The sequence below is a fragment of the Prionailurus bengalensis genome, chromosome B3 (assembly GCF_016509475.1).
Source record: "Prionailurus bengalensis isolate Pbe53 chromosome B3, Fcat_Pben_1.1_paternal_pri, whole genome shotgun sequence".
Lineage (NCBI taxonomy): Eukaryota > Metazoa > Chordata > Mammalia > Carnivora > Felidae > Prionailurus > Prionailurus bengalensis.
The window spans coordinates 95,827,467-95,848,946 of record NC_057355.1 but is presented as its reverse complement, the minus strand read 5'-3'; the positions used below and the strand labels follow the sequence as shown (position 1 = coordinate 95,848,946).

At 34.2% G+C, this 21,480-nt stretch overlaps 1 protein-coding gene across 1 annotated transcript in view; it reads left to right on the top strand.

Annotated features, from left to right (window-relative positions):
* MDGA2 (MAM domain containing glycosylphosphatidylinositol anchor 2) overlaps nt 1–21,480 on the top strand; it is an 858,520-nt gene that overhangs the window by 540,334 nt on the left and 296,706 nt on the right. The window contains exon 4 of the mRNA XM_043556078.1: nt 5,571–5,767. Coding sequence (XP_043412013.1) covers nt 5,571–5,767 — 197 coding nt within the window. The remainder of the gene's footprint in view (nt 1–5,570; nt 5,768–21,480) is intronic.

Sequence of the window (21,480 nt, the reverse complement as noted above, 5' to 3'; positions counted from 1 at the left end):
TTGTTGGACCTATTATTATTGTGGATAATTATTGAATGGATATTATTGAGGACCAAAAGTTACCCACCACAGAAGAAACACAAAACAATGAAGTAGACAGAGTTGTGAAGACGGTTGTTAACAGCCAGCTTCTGTCACTGGCCACTCATAGGTAGCACAACAGGCTCATGAATAGGATTCCCATAATGGTAGGGATAGAGGATAACCCTCTATGCTTATCCCATATTAAGCCCTTATGCTTATCCCAAGCATAAGCTTGAATAATAGGTCCTCATCCATGAAGGCCAATCTGTCTACTGCCACTGTTGATTATCTAACCTGGCAGCAACAGGGACCAACACTTGACACAGTAAAAGTACTGCCCTTCAAAATTCCAACCAGTCCCTTGGTGGCAAGTTGGTTACATTAGACCTGATTACCCGAAAGTAACAGTGCATCATTTTGACTGAACTTAACATGTAATCTGGGTGTGGATGTTTATGTTGACCTTAGTCAGCAGCAACCTTACCCAAGGACTTTTAGGATGTTGTATTCACAACACAGGGTCCTACCTAAGCACTCATGGGACTAGAAGCACATTTTGCAGCAGTGAAGATATAGCAGTGAGAACATTGCCATGGGATTCCTTGGTCATATATTCTTTATTACCTAAAAATACCAACTTACTAGAGTGATAGAATGGTCTTTGGAGGGGGCATCTGAGTCTCAGAGAGATAATGGCTGCTAAGAAAGGGGTGCTATTCTCTAAGATACAGTACACATTCTAAATCAATGATCATTATTATCTAATGCTTTTTTTTTCTATAGAATACATAGGTTCAAAACCAAGGAGTGAGCCCACTTACTAACATCACATTCAGTGTCTCACTTGGGGAATCCGTGTTTCCCTTCCAACTCTGGGTTCTGCCAGTTTAGAAGTCCTAAGTTCTCAGAAGATGAAAAGCTTTTATTAAGTGATATATCAAGAGCCCCATTAATCTTTAAGCCATAGCTGCTACTCATTTACTTTAGGTTTCCTATGTTAGGAAACAGGGAATAAGAGGAGTCACCATCCTGGAAGGAGTAACTGACCCTTATGGTTAGCTGGAGGTAGGGATGTTGTTACACAGTGAGACAGTAAATAATATGTTTGATACCCAGTTGATCCACTTAATCATTTCTTGGTCTTCTCTTGACCAATTTTGGTGGTAAACATCAGTAATGTGCATCAGTAATGGCTTGAGAAGGACATGGTGACCTGGTGCACAAAATCCTCAGTGAGGAAGGGTTGGTAACCTCAGTAAGGGAATCTACTTATACCAAAAGTTGTACTAGCCTAGGATGAGAGCAATTTAGAATGAGAATAGTAGAAAGAGATGACGAATATCATCTCACCACAGTTTCTTTTGACAGTTTTCCCCAGAAAGGTGACTAACCACCATCCTGGAGTAGCTTTTCCCAGATAGAGTGAATTATCATAACTAGAAAGTGGATGTGAGCAGATGCTGTATGCAGCAGCCAGATCCCTTCCTTGATACTGAAGGACTCATTCCTCCAACTGCTGAGAGTTTTAGCAGCTGATGGCTATCAGCTAAATCTTTGTTTAGAAACCACCCTGGGTGCAGTTGATTTTGGCTCTTGATTTTGGCTCAGGTCATGATCTTTAAGTCCTGAGATCAAGCCCTGAGCCCCGCCCCTGGCTTTGTGCTGAGGATGGAGCCTATTTAGGATTCTCTCTCTCCCTCTCTCTCTGCCCTTTCCCTGCTTCAAGCCACTCTCCATCTCTCTCTTTCTCTATCTCTCAAAATAAATAAATAAAGTAAAAAAAAAAATTAAAAAAAAAGAAATTATCCTAAACCTAATAGAGCTATCCCTCCCAAGGTCATGCCTTCTAGGTGGGAGTAGCACAGAGGGAAGGGACTGATTGAGGAGGAGGGGGTGGGTATATAAAGTTTAGCTCCCTTGGCTTAGGGCAGGACAACTGTGAGAAGACCTCACAGCTCCATCACTTCTATAGAGCTATTGAGACCTTTGTTATAACTGCTGTAGCTCAACTCTCCTCCCCAACAATCCTAAGTCTGTCACTCAAGTGTTGATCTAGAAGGTACTTCTCAATATACTTCCTGCACACATACCTCTCTTTTAGAGTCTTTTCCAAGAAGCCTGACCTACAACAAATACTCATATTCAGTATACATTCACTAAGACTATATAGAGTTTATGTTAAACATATGTACTGTTTTAAGTGATTTATATGTATATGGTAAAAATTGTATATCATGAAGTATATTTATATGTGTATAAATATAAACATACCCCCCCACACATATAAAATATATTTTTTTAGGAATGTCATTGTTTGACCCTCTAGAACATGACTTGTCTTTGTTATGTTTGTTTTTAAATAAAAAAAATACATATATATTTATAAGTAATATATATACTATATTATAATACATTATATTATAATATAATATATAATATATTATATAATCATATGTATAAAATATATATATATGATATATATATATCATTTAGGAGCTTTGTGAAGTAGAAGTTCCTAAACATGGGTGAATCCAACAGATAATTCTGCCAATACAATGTTCAGTGCACATTGTCACAGGATTGGATTCTCAGAAGGCCAGTGACCCGAAACTTACATAGATCAGAGAAGAGCATGTTTAAATGTTTGTTCAGGTTTGGTCTATTGACACCATCACCTAACAAGAAAAGAGCTAGGGATATGTCAATAAATGCATGTTGGAGAGTACAATATTGTTAACTACTTGGAGGCCTGGGAGTATCATCGTTGTTGGGATTGATTACCATCCACTTGTTTTGTCCCTAAACTTTCTGGCTTCAGAATTTTGTTTTTACAACATAACACAGATCATATCTCCTAAAAATGAGATAGGACTAAAAGAAATTATGTTTTGTCTAAGACAAAAAAAATAAGTTGTTTACAATCCATTCACAATACTTTTTTTTTCAAGTCACTAAGGGTGAATTCATATAATCAATCTCCTCTAAGGATTTGATTTGTATGTGAAGGACTAATCACCAAGTAAGCGAATATTTGATAGATTCTCAAGACCTTTAAACATTTCATAATAATGATGCTGGTATCCCTAAGTACACTGACTATTAAAACCAGATGGCATGTATCCTTGCACAGCTAATAGAATGAATTTAAACTGAAAGTTCCTTCAATTTTACCAAAAAGCAGCAGTTGTTCTGTAAATTTATACTACTAAAATTAGAAGCCTTTGAGGTAGCTGTGAAAAGATTCTAATGTTGGAAAAAAAAAAAACTCAGAATGTTGCAAAACTAGAAATTTAAGTAGGGCTGTCAAGCAGTTCACATTTGGAAAAACCTTTTTTAAAACTGGGGAAATTTGAGAATTCTGTTCTTTGATTCCTTAGGGCTGCTATTACTTCATGACTTTTGTTGACTTTTTATTATTTTAATGCATCACAAAGAATCTTTTTAAAGAACACTGCCTTTTAACTATTCTGGGTGGCATATGCTCACACACCTTACTATTCTTATGTTTATTTAATGTATATAATATATAACATAATAATATATAATATGTATATAAATATATAATATTTACAAATATAATAGCTTCTCTTCAGTGCTCACATGAAAGTATTTGTCTTATAGAAAAAATTGGTAGTCTGAACAAATGGCAAAATGGCATTTTTATCTATTTAAAATGAGAGTTTTGTGCATTGTGAATTGAGGTAAAGGTAAGAAAAGTATGTGGAATTAATGGGAGTATAAATGAAATCCAATAATGATAATAGTAGTAATAATAGCTAATTTTTATTAAGCTTCTACTATGTGCCCAAGGCTGTGAGGAGTAACTCATTTAATTCTCCAACAACTTTAATTATATAGTACCATTATTATTCCCATTTTATTGGTAAGGCAATTTAAGGCCACAAAGATTAAGTAATCTTTCCGGTACAAAGCCAAAAAGGGCAAAGCTGGGTGAAATTAATATTTAAATACAGTGAAAGTTTGCATCATACTTAGTAAGTATATACTATGTTAATATTATTAGCATTTGGAACCAAGAGCATGTTGTTGTTTTTGGGTTTTTTTTTTCCCTCTTTTTTGTTGTTGAGATATAATCGACATATAGCATTATATCAGTTTCAGGTATACCACACAATGATTTGATATTTGTGCGTATTGCAAAATGATCACCAAAATAAGTTTAGTTAGCATCTATCACCATGCATGAGGTACAGATACTTTTGTGTGTGTGATGATAACTTTTAAGATCTATTTTCTTATTGACTTTTAAATATATAATACAGAAAAAAAACCAAAAAAACAAATATATAATACAGTTGTTATTTTAAAGCAAGTTTACTTTCTAATTTCTTCTTCTCTTAATTAAAGAAACTGGGATATGGTAGATCAGGGGTTGACAATCTATGGCAAGCTGTGGCCCATGAGCCAAATCTGTCTAGGCACCTACATTTGTAAATAGTTTTACTGGGACTCGGCAATGTTAATCAACCATTCATTTAATTACCTGTCTTTGACTGCCTTCACACTATGATGGTAGGGTTGGGTAGTTGAGAGAAAGACTCTATGAACCCAGGTTCATACCAAGATTGTATGAACCCATGTTCATACAAAGCCCAAGATATTTATGTATTTTTTTTCCAGAAACTGTTTACTAAACACTGTGGTATTTATCCCTTCTTTAAGATGTATGTAAGATGGCAAAAATTTAATCTCAGTATCCTGTAGTAGAAATATTAATGCCTTTTAACAGTACCTTCTGTTAGCACATTTCAAATTAGCAAATGTAATCTGGGAAATAAAATCTGAGATGAAGAAAGAACTTAGCCTAGTTTAAGATCATATTTTCTCGGGGAGCCTGGGTGGCTCAGTCAGTTGGATGTCTGACTTCGGCTCAGGTCATGGTCTCACTGTCCGTGAGTTGGAGCTCCACGTTGGGCTCTGTGCCTAGAGCCTGCTTCGGATTCTGTGTCTCCCTCTCTCTCTGTCCTTCACCCACTCATGCTCTGTCCCTCTCTGTGTCTCTCAAAAGTACATGAACATTAAAAAAAATTAAAAGATCATATTTTCTCACTATAAAGATGATAATAGTTTATAAACATAATATTTTTTTATTTAAATATATCTGTTATAAATGTTTAGAAAAGATGTTAAGGGATTAAGGGAAAGAGTCTGTTGAGCCGCTTGATATTTCCCTGTCCCTGTTTCGTTGTTTTGGCTAATCTCTTGAATTGAAGGGTCTTGGATTCTGATCTCTCATGGAGCTCTGTTCTATGCAGCTGTTAGAAAGTGTTGGAAATATGCAAAGTCATGTGTACTATCTCAATAAGTAGAAATCTTAAAAAATAGCTCTATTTGTTTTTACTGCCTATAATTGGAATTTTCTCTAAACAATTTCAATAAACTAAATGAAAAAAACGAGTCTAGTGATAAGCAGTAAAACTGATTATGAAAATGAACCTTTGGTTAGGTTTCGTATGTGTAATACTTATAAAAGCCATGTAACTCATAACATTGTCACTTGGTTTATTTTATTTTTTGTTTTTTAGATTTGGATGACCCAGTAGTAACTGTTCATCAAAGTATAGGTGAAGCTAAAGAACAATTTTACTATGAGAGAACAGTGTTCCTCCGGTGTGTTGCCAGTTCCAATCCACCTGTACGGTACAGCTGGAGACGTGGTCAGGAGGTGTTACTACAAGGATCTGATAAAGGAGTTGAGATTTACGAACCCTTCTTTACCCAGGTAGGAATTACTAATAATGTTAAAATGCTTTCCTAATTCAGGTAGCTTGTAGTATTATGTTTATTTGAAAAGAGTGTCTCCAAATCTGGCCTTGTAAAAAACACGTTCTTGGGCACCTGGGTGGCTCAGTTGGTTAAGTGTCCAACTTTAGCTCAGTCATGGTCTCATGGTGTGTGGGTTGGATTCCCATGTTGGGCTCCGTGCTGACAGCTCAGAGCTTGGAGCCTGCTTTGGATTCTGTGTTTCCTTCTCTCTCTGCCCCTCCCCTGCTTGAGCTCTGATTCTTTCTCTCAAAAATGAATAAATGTTAAAAAAAAATAAAAAAAAAACAATATGTTCTTGACTGAAAGATAAATAACTCAAATAATAAAATTTGTTAATTTTTATGTGATAGCTAAATTTAAAATGTTAACATTTGAAAAAAAAAATCAAGTATCCTAACTTGTATTCCTTTATCCATAGGTTTACCTAGGTTTCATTATATAGTACATAATTGTACATTTGATGACTGCTTTGTTTTTTGTGGAAAATATCTCTTAAAGGGAGAAATTTTGATTTTTCTCTTCTCAATGGTAAATACTTTTAAAGGAATAAAGAAATGTACTTGAAATTCACTTAACTTTGGTTGTAGGAAAAAATTTCTAATTTCTTTTGTTCATTTTGGGTTTTGAATTAGTTTAATAATAGAGCCTTAATTATGTAAAAACTGAAATTTCTAATGGGTCCTCAACTTATTTAATAAAAAGAAAAATCGAATTAATTTCACATAGAGTTAATGTAATGTGAAATATTCTTCTATAATATATCGAGGGGAGAATTAGTAATTCTTGAGGAAGACACTAAAATTTGAAAGAATATTTGAGTGCTGTTATTATAAAGCTTTTCTGGTTACTAGAAAGGAATACAAACCTAATTAACAAAGAAAAATAATTTTTAATTAAAAAATGTCTATGGAAAATATTCAAAATAATTGTGACCCTGAATAATAAAGAGGGATTTGACCATTTTATATGAAGCTTCGAGATATTTTGTGACCATAATTAGGTCAATATACAACTAAATTTTATATATTATAAATATTCTACTTTTAAATATTAAAGATAAATACATGTTTCACCTCTTAACTCCCTATAATAACAAAAGGTCATCCTGAGTTTGTAAATTTCCCAACATCTCATTTTTCATCATTAAATATATTTCCCTATTAAACCGTTTCCTTAGTAAACCATTTACCTGTAATATCTGAGTTCTGACCTCTTTCAATTAATATAATTGCCAATGTTTAGATATTAACTGTGGAAGAATGCATAATTGTACAAAAACATCTGAACACACTATGTATGCTTACATATTGCTACTTGGAGGTATAGAACAGCTGGGACTTACCAAGATACAAACTTCTGAAAATCATTGTTGCACATGTGTTACTACCATGACACATTGTTGAAGCCTGTTTTAATTTGACCCTCTCCTGACTCAGGCTATTATAATATCAGTTGCTTTCTGCCAAAAAGGAAGACCACAATCTCTCCATTCATTCAGCACTACTGTAATTCATTGTTCAGTTTTTACTTAAATCTTTTTTTTTTCTTAGAAAATTAACAAAATATTTGTTAGCAGTATTTAGTTGCTTGGGTGGCCCTAAGGTTTAGAAATCATATAAATGATCATCTACCATTTTTATTTTTATTTTTCTATTGTCAATGTTTTTTTAGAATATGTACGTTGTCTTTTTTTAAGTTTTTATGCTAATTCTAGTTAGTTGACATACAGTGTAATATTAGTTTTAGATGTACAATATAGTGATTCAACACTTCCATGCATCACCCTGTGCTCATCACAAGTGCCCTCCTTAATCCCCATCACCTACTCCCCATCCCCCCACCCACCTCTCCTCTGGTAACCATCTGTTTGTTCTTTATAATTAAGAGTCTTTTTCTTGATTTCTCTCTCTCTCTCTCTCTCTCTCTCTCTCTCTCTCTCTCTCTTATTTTTGTTCCAGTTGCTCGTTTGCTTTGTTTCTTAAATTCCACAGATGAGTGCAGTCATATGGTATTTGTCTTTCTTGGACTGACTTATTTCTCTTAGCATTATACTCTCTAGCTCCATCCATGTCATTGCAAATGGAAAGATTTCATTATTTTTTATTCTTTTATTATTTATTCTGCATATATCAAATTATATATATTCCATTGTGTACATTAATATATATGTATACAATGGAATATATATAATATGTATACAATTCCATTGTATACATATATATTAATGTACACAATGGAGTAGTATATAGTGGGCTGCTTCCATATCTTGGATATTTTAAATAATGCCGCTATTAACATAGGGATATCCCTTTGAATTAGTGTTATTATATTCTTTGGGTAAATACCCACTGGTGTGATTGCTGGGACATAAAGTTGTTCTGTTTTTAACTTTCTAAGGAAACTCCATACTGATTTTCACAGTGGCTGCGTCAGTTTTCATTCCTACCAGCAGTGCATGAGTGTTCCTTTTTCTTCACATGCTCACCAACACCTGCTGTTTTTTGTGTTTTTGGTTTTAGCCATTCTGATGGGTGTGAGATGATTATGGTTTTGATTTGCATTTCCCTAATGATAAGTTATGATGAGTATCTTTCGTGTGTCTGTTGGCCATCTCTATGTCTTCTTTGGAGAAATGCCTGTTTCTGTTTTCTGCCCATTTTTTAATTGGATTGTTTTTTGGGTGTTGAGTTTTATAAGCTCTTTATATATTTTGGATACTAACCCTTTATTAGTTAGGTCATTTCCAAATATTTTCTCCTATTCCGTAGGTTGCCTAGAATGTGTACATTGTTAAGAATTAAAAAAAACAACAACACGTTTTCCTCTAGAAAATTGTGAAAAATGATAACATTTACAGATACAAAGGTGATACTGTATAGCTATTTCTTGCCTATAGGTGGGTCTGATCTCTTGGACATGAACACATGGGTCATGTCCACCTTTTGGAAAAATATATATACTTCCAAAATAATTAGGAATTTGTTTTAAAGTTATTAAGCAAGCACAAACTTTTCATTCTTTTGAATCTGTTGATAGTTTCTGTTACCAGCTCTAAAAAACCATCTTATAAGAGTTCTCAGACTAATAACTAGTGATTCTTCCTTTTAATAATAACTTCTATTTTCTCTTCTTTATTTTCCTTCCTCCCTTCACTTAGGAGAAAACAACTTTTTAATTTGAACATTTCACTACTGATACTTTCTTGGATATGAATATCAGCCTTTACTATGTAACACAGGCTTTCTCTAAGGTGGCTGTGCTCATAACTCTGCTGTTTAAACCATCTGAATCAGTACTCTTAAAAGTATTTAAGACACACACAAACTTTTCTTGCAAATTCTGTGTTGTGGATTCACCTGCTTTAGTTGATAATTACCAATAACATACAGTTTAGCTCCTATTTAAAGATATCCTTCCTGGGGTGCCTGCGTGGCTCAGTCAGTTAAGAATCCGACTTCAGCTCAGGTCATAATCTCACGGTTTGTGGGTTCAAGGCCCGTGTTGTGCTCTGTGCTGACAGCTCAGAGTCTGGAGCCTGCTTCAGATTATGTGTCTCTCTCTCTGCCCCTCCCCCATTCGTGCTCTGTCTCTATCTCTCAAAAATAAACATTAAACTTTTTTTTTTAAAAATGAAGATGTCCTTCCTGCCTTTGCTTATTTGACTGTGTTGCTTATCTCTCCTTCTGAAATAGCTAATATGTATTTGTATGTGTCCAAAAAATTCATGTTGGAGCACAAGGAGTACTTCAATATTTTTGTGTTTTGTATGTACTTGTTAATATCAAACATGTTTTGTAGGCCAAAAACTCTGTTTGATAGAAACTCTCAAACAGCAGCATGTGGAAATTTTAGTTCTTACAGCCATAGAGAGTGTGGGATTTTTCATAGATAAAATGTTATCAGTGGTTTTACTCTATACTCCATGGTATATACTGTACATAGGCCTAATATACACAAGTCCAACTATATCACACAACTTCCACGATCTCTCCATGGAATATTGGAATAGCGGAATAACTGGCTGCCATGGTTTATTACTCCAGACATCTGACTGATTATTTCAAAATGTAAATCTGATCAAATATGCTTTTCTTCTTAATCCCTCCAGTGGCTTCCAAATATTTCAAATAAATCCAAATAATATATTGCGGTCTAGATCCTATTTGACTTTGCTCTGCCTTCTTCTCTCTTACTTAATCTATACTTCACGCACTGTTCTGGTTACGCCATCCCTAGGTGCTAACCTTGTCTATCCCTGGGGTCTCCATGTTATCAATTCTTCCTCCTATTTACTTAGATAACATGGCAGGGGTCTTAACACTGAAGACTTTATCACCTCAGAAAGTCTTCCCTGGCAGACCTTTGTGAAATAACATGTCTCCCTTCCACAGTTACACTTTTCCAATACCCAGTTTTATTTTATTTTTCTCATAGCACTGAATCCATCAAATTATCCCATTTGTGTGTTTGGACATAAACTCACTAATTATAGAGTCTTTATCTTTTCAACAGCTCAAACACTGCCTGATGCATGGAAGATTCTCAATAAATATGTGTTAAATGTTGAGCCAGCACTTCCACGGAGATGTCTGGATTTCTAGCTATGGTGTAAATAAAACTGAGTCCAAGTTACTAGTAACTCTTGAGTCACTCTCTGTAATTCCATCCCTCTTTACCCATTAAAGAAGGCTTAGTGAAATGTGAATGAGAAAGATGTTATAATTAAATCCATCTTAATGTATTTAGTTTCCAAAGTGTTGATGATTCTCTAGTTACAGTTTTTAATTGATTTCTTGTCTGATTTCATTATATCAGAAACCATACTCTGACCCATTTTAACCTTTAGAAATTAACCTAGACTTGCCTTATGTTAAGCCTGTGGTCTACTTTCATAAATGATATATGTGCGCCCACACACAAGAATGTGCACTTCACAATTACTGTGTTTCAGATTGGTCACATTTGTTAATTGTGTGTTCAGATTTCCTTTATATTTTCCAATTTTTCTGTCTGTTCTTTTAAAAACTATTTAGAGGGGTGCCTGGGTGGCGCAGTCGGTTAAGCGTCCGACTTCAGCCAGGTCACGATCTTGCGGTCCGTGAGTTGGAGCCCCGCGTCGGGCTCTGGGCTGATGGCTCAGAGCCTGGAGCCTGTTTCTGATACTGTGTCTCCCTCTCTCTCTGCCCCTCCCCCGTTCATGCTCTGTCTCTCTCTGTCCCAAAAATAAATAAACGTTGAAAAAAAAATTTAAAAAAATAAATAAAAAAAATAAAAACTATTTAGAGAGGCTAATGTCTATTAATATGGCTGTAGAGTTGTCTGTTTTCAATATTTGCATTATATATATTTTGAAGGTATATTATTAGTACAGATATAGAATTTTTATAACTTCCTAGTGAATTATCTTAGTATATTATTTTCCTGGTAGATTATTGTTAAGAATGTCCATTTTTACCTCTAAAAATGCTTCTTGACTTAAAGCCTCTTGTGTCTGTCATTAATTTAACTACACTAGATTTTTAAAAAACTTTATTTAAATTCCAGTTAGTTAACATAGAGTGTAATGTTAGTTTCAGGTGCACAATATGGTGATCCAATACGTCCATACATCACCTGGTGCTCATCACAGCAAGTACACTCCTTCATCACCATCACCTATTTCACACCCCCCCCCCACTCACCTCCCCTCTGGTAGTCATCTATTCTCTATAGTTAGGAGTGTGTTTCTTGGTTTGTCTCCTTTTTGGTTAGTGTTTGGTTTATTTGGGGAGTGGAGGGAAAATGGTAATTATCTACCTCTTTTACTTGCATATTTTATGTGTTGTTATGTCACTTGTAATCAGTATATGGTTTCGTTGTGTTAAGCTGGTGAGACAAATCTTAGTTTTTACTATATTTAATCCTTTTTTTCTACATGACCCACCTATTATCTTTTATTTATCTCTTTTCTTGTCTTCTCTTAAATTTGTCATACATTTACTCCTTTATTCAACTAGGGAGTTTTAAATTATCTTAATATCTTGTATTGGTTACCTTAAAAGTTACACCTCGCATCTTTGATTATTACTTGATCACTTCCTCAGTAGTGAAAAAAACTTAGAATACTTTAACAATATTTACCCTTTTGTATTTCATGTCATTTTCATCTAGTATTTTAATTCTATGTATATTTTTCAATCAACAAGATATTAGTATTTTGTTCTTTGGAGCAATCATTATTCATTTATATTTACCAGCTTTTTTTCCCATTTTGAGTTAATTTTTGTTTATGGTATGAGGGAATGTTTGAGGTTCATTTTTTGTGGATGGTTATACATGGGTTCTAGCACCATTTATTAAAAAAATCATTCACCACTGAATTTCTTTGACACTTAAATTGAAAATCAATTGGCCCTGTGTATTAGGGTCTATTTCTGACCTATTAATTATGTTTTATCGATTTATATGTCTGTCTTTATGCCAATACCACACTGTCTTAATTACTGTGGCTTTATAATAACTCTGGAAATCAGAAAGAATAAATCTAACAACTGTGTCCATCTTTTTCAAAACTGATTCTGATGTTTTGGCTTTGCATTTCCACTTAAATTTTGGGATTATCCTGTCAATTTTTACAAAAAGTCTGATAAGATTTTGAATAAAGTTGTGGTGAATCTGTAGATCAGTTTCAGGAGACTGCTATTCAACGATGGGTGACTGATATTGGCAATATGTTATAATCAAGCAAAGAAAAACTCAATCTGCCTCATTTAAAAAAAACTATTCATTTTTGAGAGAGGGACAGAGAGAAGGGGAGTGGGGAGGGGCAGAGAGAGAAGGAGACAGAATCCAAAGCAGGTTCCAGGCTCTGAGCTGTCAGCACAGCAGGGCTTGAACCCAATGGTGAAATCATTACCTGAGACAAGTCATATTCTTAATGGACTGAACCACCTAGGCACCCCAATCTGCCTCATTTTGATTTTAGTGCTTTGTCATGTGTAAGTTTGCTTTATATATAATATGAGATTATATTTAAAGTTTTTCAGCCAATTTTATTTAGATACATCAACTTTTGAGAAACAGCTTTTGAGTCTCTTTATATATATGTATATATATATACACGCATATATACATCATAAATGCATAAGAAGTTGGCCATTTACTTAATAAATTCTGGAGAGTTTCCTACAAAAAAAATTATGTTTCAGGGGCCAGGTGTAGATCGCCACCTTGAAATTCCAGTGTTTCTTTTTTAATGGGCATAGTAAGTTTACTTTTAGGCAGGAATCACAAATGCAAATGTTCACTGAGACTAATCTGGTAACATATATAAGTAAACCTTCCTGGTAGTATGAAAATAAAAAATGGCGAAGCTTGCTATGTGTGCATACGTTCTAAAAAAAAAAATACACTGCCTATTGCCAGAGTTCTGTATATGGGCCTCTGGGCTGCCATTTTGAGGCTCGGGCTCAAGTTCAAGTTACTTCAGGAGGGATGTGGTGGTGTATATGATATTATTACTAGTGTTATATAGCTACAGAGTAACCAGGATTTCTCTAAAAGTTTTGTTGAATGTAAAAAGTAGAATTGATATGTTGAGGATTACAGGGCTGGGATTTTTATAATACAGATGAACATGATATAAGGTACATTTTTGCCTATGAATCTCCTTGATGGTAGACAGTGTCCTCATTTGTATTTTCTAACCTCCTTGGAAATTTGGAAGGAATGTGAATTACGGTTGACCAGCAGTAGAAAGCAGCAAAATAAACTTAGCTTGTGTTCTTCATTTTTATAATGATAAAATATGATTTTTTTGTAAGTTCTAACTTACAAAATTATCATTATCTAGTTGTTTTTCTGTACATTAGAAGATCAAACCATACATTTCTAAGTAATTATCCAGAATTGTGTTATTGAATTAAAGGCATCACTTGTTTTGGTACGTATCAAATTTTCTCTAGATTTAAAATTAATTTTGTGTTGTGTCCTTGAAATATTTCCCAAGATATATTTGCCTTCCTATAATGGCTTTGGTATTTTTAATGAGATAGGAATAGTGTTTAATTTTCCTGTTGCTTATTGTGCTAGTTTTTGTGTGTACATTTGTGTGTATGTGTGTGTGTATATATATATGTATATATATAATTTTGTAAATTTAATATATATAATATATTCATATTCATTTAATAAATATATGAATTTAATAAATTCTATATATAAATATAGATATAGATATAAATATAGATATAATTCTTTGGTGTTATTCATTTCTTAGATGGTTGTTTCCCATCACCTACCATTTATGTACTTTATGATGAAAAAATTTTACACATTAACATTGTTTGTATTGGAATAATTCAATAATATTTTAATTTATTTTCATAGATTCTGTAGCCTTGTAGCTTCATAATGTAAATAAGATCCAGTTATTTTTTTCAAAATTTTTAATGTTTATTCATTTTTGAGAGAGAGAGCATGAACAGGGGAGGGGCAGAGAGAGAGGGAGACACAGAATGCTAATAAGCAGGCTCCAGGCTCTGAGCTGTCATCACAGAGCCCAATGTGGAGCTTGAACCCACAAACCATGAGATCATGACCTGAGCCAAAGCTGGAAGCTTAACTGACTGAGCCATCCAGGTGCCCCAAGATCCAATTACTTTAACCAAGATCTACTATGTGCAAGGTTTGGGGAACTCTCTTCTAGAGATATAGAGGTTACTAGGCATGGCTTCTCCTCTCCTTACTTTGTTGATATGTGTGGGAAGAACTTAAGGTAAATAATGGTTATGATACAAAGTAAACATCATTCTTAAAATAGAGGCAAACAATAATGCCACAGAGAGAGCATTCAAGATGGAAAACAGTAGTACCTATAGTAATAGAGAAGGATGACAATATCTCCAAGATTGACTGGAACAATAATTGGTAAAGGTGGGGAATAGGTGGACTGTAAAGCTGGAACACTATACTGGGACCATATTGTGGAAGAATTCACATTACAGATCATAGTCTGCTTATTTTTTAACATTAGAAAATCATTTTTTTTAGGATATTTATGTTTTGCTATTCAGTAATGATTTCTTGTTTTTATTAAGTTGAATTTCCCCATTCATATTAAGTTAATAACTATATCAATTTGAATAAAATATTTACTTCGCCATCCTATTGAGAGAGAAAAATCTTATTTACACCTTTTTATATAACTCATGCTACTGAGGTGAAATTGGTCCGAGTTTCTAAGTCTGATAGAATTCATAAGAATGTAATGTAATAAGTTTAAGAGGAATAATTATACATTTATACTTACACTCATTACTGAAGGTGTAAGCTAACATATTGTTGTCAATTCATAAGTTCATAATAAATTAGTCATTAGACATGGAAAAAAATGAGTGTGAATAAAAAGATTTTAATTTTTTACTGATACCTGAAAATAAGTATTTTTAAAATTTCCAATTTCTTTTAAAAGAAAATGTGTTTCTTTTACTAGAAATGGTGCTTGATGCCAGGGATATTATTTCATTACACGATGTCAGCTTTGGTAATGCGACTGACTAATGTATAGAGTGCCTTCCCTTTTTTATTTTATTTACAAAAAGTAGTTTTAAAAGCTTAAATATAGAGGGGCGCCTGGGTGGCGCAGTCGGTTAAGTGTCCGACTTCAGCCAGGTCACGATCTCGCGGTCTGTGAGTTCGAGCCCCCGTCAGGCTCTGGGCTGATGGCTCGGAGCCTGGAGCCTGTTTCTGTTTCTGTGTTTCCCTCTCTCTCTGCCCCTCCCCCGTTCATGCTCTGTCTCTCTCTGTCCCAAAAATAAATAAAAACGTTGAAAAAAAAAGAAAAAAAAAAGCTTAAATATAGATATCACAGATAATTTGGTCAATGTTAAAGGAACATGTACTTAAATTTTATCAACTACACATACTTTTGCTATTTTTCTAGAACTTTAATAAAGATGTTGGTGACATCATCTTGTGTATTGTAATTACACCATCTAATTATAAGACTGAACATATTTACATCAATTACATAATTAGTTATAATTAGGCTAATTAGACTAATTATACAATTAGACAATAATCAACTGAAAATTCCTTTTTACAAATCATGGAAATTCACATGCAAATAGCCTTCTATCAGCACAGAATATTAAATTTATATGAGCAACAAAATAAAATTAATGTTATGTGATAAAACCAGTTATAAGTAGTAAAGTCTATACCATTCTAAATATATACCTTCAAATGTATATATACATGCTATTTGATAGCAATATATATGCACACATTTGTTGGTATCCTGTTTTTTTATATATTATGCTATATATATTTTTTAAGTATTATGGAAGCTCTTTTTTGAGGGGAACAGGGTCATCCTGAATGCCTTCATCATTTCCTGAATGTAGTGAATTAATTAAGTAGTTAAGGTTCAAATTTCCCCATAACTCTGTTCTTTTCTATATTCATTCAATAGGATTTGTCTGTATTAGCCCTTCTCACTCCTTGCCATGCTGCATAATTTTATGTATTAGCCTAGATGGCTGTCCTGTAGGTTCACATATCTTGGGACCTTGTTTTCCGACTATTAGAAATAAATTATCTTAGCTCACCCAGAATAATTCTCCAGTCCCAAGAAAGCTGAATCCTTGGAATATTATGAATCTAGAGTTTACAGTAAAAGTTATTCTTTTGTTTTTTGTTTTTTGTCTTCTGTACCTATTTTGCTGCTCTGTTCTACGTTTAAGAATTAACTAGAATATGCTTTGTGCAAACCATTATAGTTACTGGGCCATACTTGGTCTTTAAATGGTGGGAATCATCTCAAAGGGAAACATGAATTCTTTTTTAACCCTTAACAATATTACCTCCCAATTTATATTCTTACTTTTGGATAATATAAGCAGTAGGCACATTCCTTCCACAAAAACTTAGGTATACAAAATATTTCAAGAATACATCCAGTACAGTAGTGACTTCCAATTTTAATGGCCAGAGCTTCATTGCTGTTGGCCCAGATGTATCTGATTTTTTTTTGCATATTTCCTTCCCTTGTGACTTATTTTCCATTTACATTTTCTTATTTATAACTGACTGTACAATTCTGTCGATGGCCCCTAACTCAGCTTCATAAATCTACCTTTCAGACTTCCGTAAAGTTAAGAATTTTTTTTATTACTAGTACTAAAAAGCTAATATGGTTAAAAAAATGTTTACTGGAAATATGCAAGCGAGTGAGTTGGCTTTATTTTTTTTCTAGTCAGCAGTCTTTACTGCATTGACAACATGAACTGCACAAATGGCAGAGGTGGAACTTAACAGTGAAGTTATCTCATATAATGGAAAACGAAGATCCATACAAATATATAATGCAAAAAAAAAAAACAAGCAGAAAACATATACAATGCAAATGACAGAAAACATATACAGACAGTCCCCAACTTATAATGACTCAATTTATGCTTTTTCGACTTTATAATGGTGTGAAAGTGGTACACATTTAATAGAAACCATTCTTTGAATTTTGAATCTTGATCTTTTAAGGACTGGTGATACGCGGTTAGATATTCTCTTTCTGATGCTGGGCAGCATCAGGCAAGCCAGAGCTCCTAATCCACCATGTGATCAGGAGGTAAACGGCTGATACCCATATATCCATTGTGTTTTTCACTTTCAGTACAATATTCACTAGATTACCTGAGATATTGGGCATTTTATTATAAAATACGGTTTGTGTGAGATGACTTTGCCCAACTGTAGGCTAATGTAAGAGTTCTGAACATGTTTAAGGTAGATTAGGCTAAGCCATGATGCTTGGTATATTAGGTGCATTAAATACATTTTTAACTTCTGATATTTTCAATTTACGATGAGTTTATAGTTCCTCCCACAGCAGTGTAGGATCAAGAAACTGAATTTACAACCAGGTCATTCCCTCTATGGTTGTAGTAAATTTTAAATCAAGAAACTAGCTATTTCTTAATATTTAATAGACAGGAAGTGCTGTATATCTATTCTAGTAGTCCAGGTGTAAATACTTAAATGTAGAAAAGTTACAGAAAGAATCAGCATCTAGTTGATTATTTAATGTTTATTTACTTTTGAGAGAGAGAAAGAGGACTAGGAGAAGAAGGGCAGAGAGGGAGACCCAGAATGTCAAACAGACTCTAGGCTCTATGCTGACAGCTCAGAGCCCTATGCGGGGTTCCGACACTCAGATCATGAGATCATGACCTGAGCCGAAGTTGGATGTTTAACTAACTGAGCCACCCAGTGCCCCCAATTGATTATTAATATGACAAGTTTTATAGAAAGGGTAGAGAAATGAGAAAGTAATAAAGATGATACAAGAAATACAGCAACATAAGCAAAGGACCATGTGCCTAGTGAAGAAAAATGAAATCTAATTTGTCTAGATTTTATATTTTTGCCCTCTATTTTAAAAGTCATTATTATTCGAGGTGCCTAAGTGGCTCAGTCTGTTAAGCATCAGACTCTTTATTTCAGCTCACATCAGGACACCAGAGTCATGAGATGGAGCCTGGTGTCAAGCCTTGTATTGGGTTCCATGCTGAACATGGAGCCTGCTTGGGATTGTTTCTCTCTCTCTCCTTCCCTCCCTCTGTGTCTCTCTGTGTCTCTCTGTCTGTCTCTCTCTCTTTCTCTCCTTTTGCCCCTCCTCTGCTTGTGCTCATACATGTGCACACACACTCTCTCAAAATAAATAATATTAAAAACTCATTATGATTGTATATTATGACTACATTTCTTCCTAAAGGATATGATGGTTGGAAAAGACCAAACTTTAAGTACATTCTATTAATGAACAAGTTTTTATTAAGCAGTACATGAAAGGTTTCTAACTAGTATTGTGAGAGAAACAGGATGAGCCTGTCCCAGGGGCCTTACGATTCAGGTAAAGAATAGAAGTAATGATAACTAATAAGGAAACACGAAACAGTGATTTATAAATAGGTGTCTTAGTATAAAAATGCAATAAAAGATCCAAAGGAAGAGAATTTAACTGAGAAGTTCAGAAAGACTATAGGGTATGTACACATTTTTTTGAACTGCACTTCAGTTAAGATGGGAGCAGAAAAAGATGCATATCAGGGGGCGAGGGTGTCTTTTTAAAAGATGGAAGAGTTGGGGGGTGCCCGGGGGGCTCAGTTGGTTGAACATCCTGACTTCACCTCAGGTCATGATCTCATGATTAATTGGTTTGAGCCCCAGGTTGGGCTCTGTGCTGGCATCTTGGAACCTGCTTTGGATTCTGTGTCTCCCTCTCTCTCTCTCTCTACCCTTCCTTTCTTGTGCTCTGTCTCTGTCTCTCAAAAATAAATAAACATTAAAAAAAAATGATGGCAGAGTTGGATATTACAAAGAGTTAAAAATCATGATGAAAGTAATTAGGAATATGGAATTTGAAGAATAGGGAAAATAATTTTGTGTAGACTGCATGGGGTCTCAAATAAGAACCTAAAGAATTTTGAAATGATGTTTCAGAGGAGAGCTGGCTAGGATATTTTAGCATGGACATGGCATGATGAAGACAGGTCTGATGGCAGCTACAGAATGATTGGAATAAAGGAGAGCTGCAGTTCTCCATAGTAGATGGTACATTACCTTAGCCAAAATGAGCACTCAAGCAATATTTGTTAAATCAATGATAAATAAGGATCTAAAGCAAATATTATGCCAATAGGATTGGAAAGGAAAGGTCATTTTGTGAAAGGAAAATTAAGAATAATCTAAAGCTCTTGATGTCATTTAATGTGGACTAATGAGAAACAGTAAAAAGTAAATGACGACATGACTTCTGAGTCTGGATTATGGGAGAATGATGGTGACTTGCATTAAAAATAACATCAGAAGAGAAAATTCATATGAGGTAGTGCAGCCAGTATAATGGAGTGTACTAGTGAACCAACTTTAATATGACATTGTGTGCCTTACTGATGAAAATCTCCATCAAGCAGTTATCAGAGAACAAGAGACGAGGCTAGAAGTCAGAGGTGTGAAGACATGTACAAAGAGGCCAAAAGCATCCAAGAGGGAAAAAAATACATTGGGAAAGTATGAGATGCTTTCTTTTTGAAGGGAGGTGAGTAATGCAGGAAAAATAGAAGTCAGCAGGTGACATAAATAAACAAATAAATAACAATGATCAAAGAGAATTAGAAAGCCATGACAGATTTTTTAAGAGAGAGAGGGAGCAAAATTCAAGTGTACGGTCATTGTTGCTAACAAACATTGCAGATAAAAGGACAGGAAAAAAATATGAAAAGTTAGATTTTATTAGTTATAATACTATTGGTAATTTCTTTCAAATACATTTTTTCTGTTGTTGTTTAGCTTAGAGATTTGTCAGGAATCTATACATCGATACTAATTGAAGCAATGTTTCTAATTAGTACACTAGAAGATTGCAGAATAAAATTTGCACAACAGATAGAAAATGAAATGGAAAACAACCAAGAAGTGACTGAAGTATGATATTCTAATTACCTACACTGAGGGGCTGTCAAAGTAGCAAAGATAATCTAAAGTGTTAGAAAAAAGCAGAGAAATATAGAAGCATTTTAAAAAAAGAAAGATGTATTGAATTGTAACAAAAGAGCATTATTAATGGCATTAATAGGTATGGTTTCATTGGGGTGTTGAAATATTTTTTCAAACATGTATTAAAAATAATTTTTCAGTGGAAACAGAAACAAGTCGTGGCAGAATATAATTAACTCCATGTGAATAGACAGACTTTATCACTAAATATACACCTAAATGACACTGTTTCTCCTTTGTATATATTTGAGAATCTTTATTAATGAAAAATTGCCTTTATAATTACTTTTAGAAATTGTCTATATTTATTAACATCTATTGAATTCATATTGGGTTCCAAGGAGATAATAAATCCTGGGGTAATACGTGCAAAGCAAAGCCTTGAGTGGTGAAATACAGGTAGTTATAGCACTTTTAATTGAAAAAGTATTCATTTATGAAGTGTCTCTAGCTAAGTCCTGTGCTAGGTGTTTGAAACATAATGCTGAGAGCAGGAAAGACATAATCCCTCCCCCCTAGGTACTTACTGGCAAAGGGATGAGTCTGGCAGAAAATCAATCCATTATTGAAATAAAAGGAAATTTGAGACTGTATTATGAAGATAATGATATAAACAGACCTCACAAAAAGGGATTTCTCCTCTTCCAGAGGTGAGGAAAGGCTTACCTGTGGAAGTGAGGAGTATTGGTACCTAAGAATGAGATGAAATTGATTAAGCATAGAGAGATAAAGAACCAACCATGTGAAAAGGTTCTGTGGTAGATGGAAGGATGTGTACAGGGCACTAAGAGAATGAGATGAGACTGGAGAGGAAAGGAGAATGCAGACCATATAGGGTTGACCATCATGTTGATAGCTATTGTGTTAACTTTAAGAATGGTAGTTAAGCCATTGATGTGATTTAAACAGAGAAATGACATGATCAGATTTTCATATTAAAAAAAAATCATGGAGGCACCTGGCTCTATTAGCAGGGGAGCCCAGCATCAGAAATTCTGCAGCTCAATACTCTGATTTGAGCAAGGAAATGATGTGATAAGATTTTCATATTTAAAAAAATCCTGGGGGTGCTTGTCTGGCTCAGTCAATAGAGCATCCAATTCTTGATCTCAGGGTCATGAGTTCAAGCCC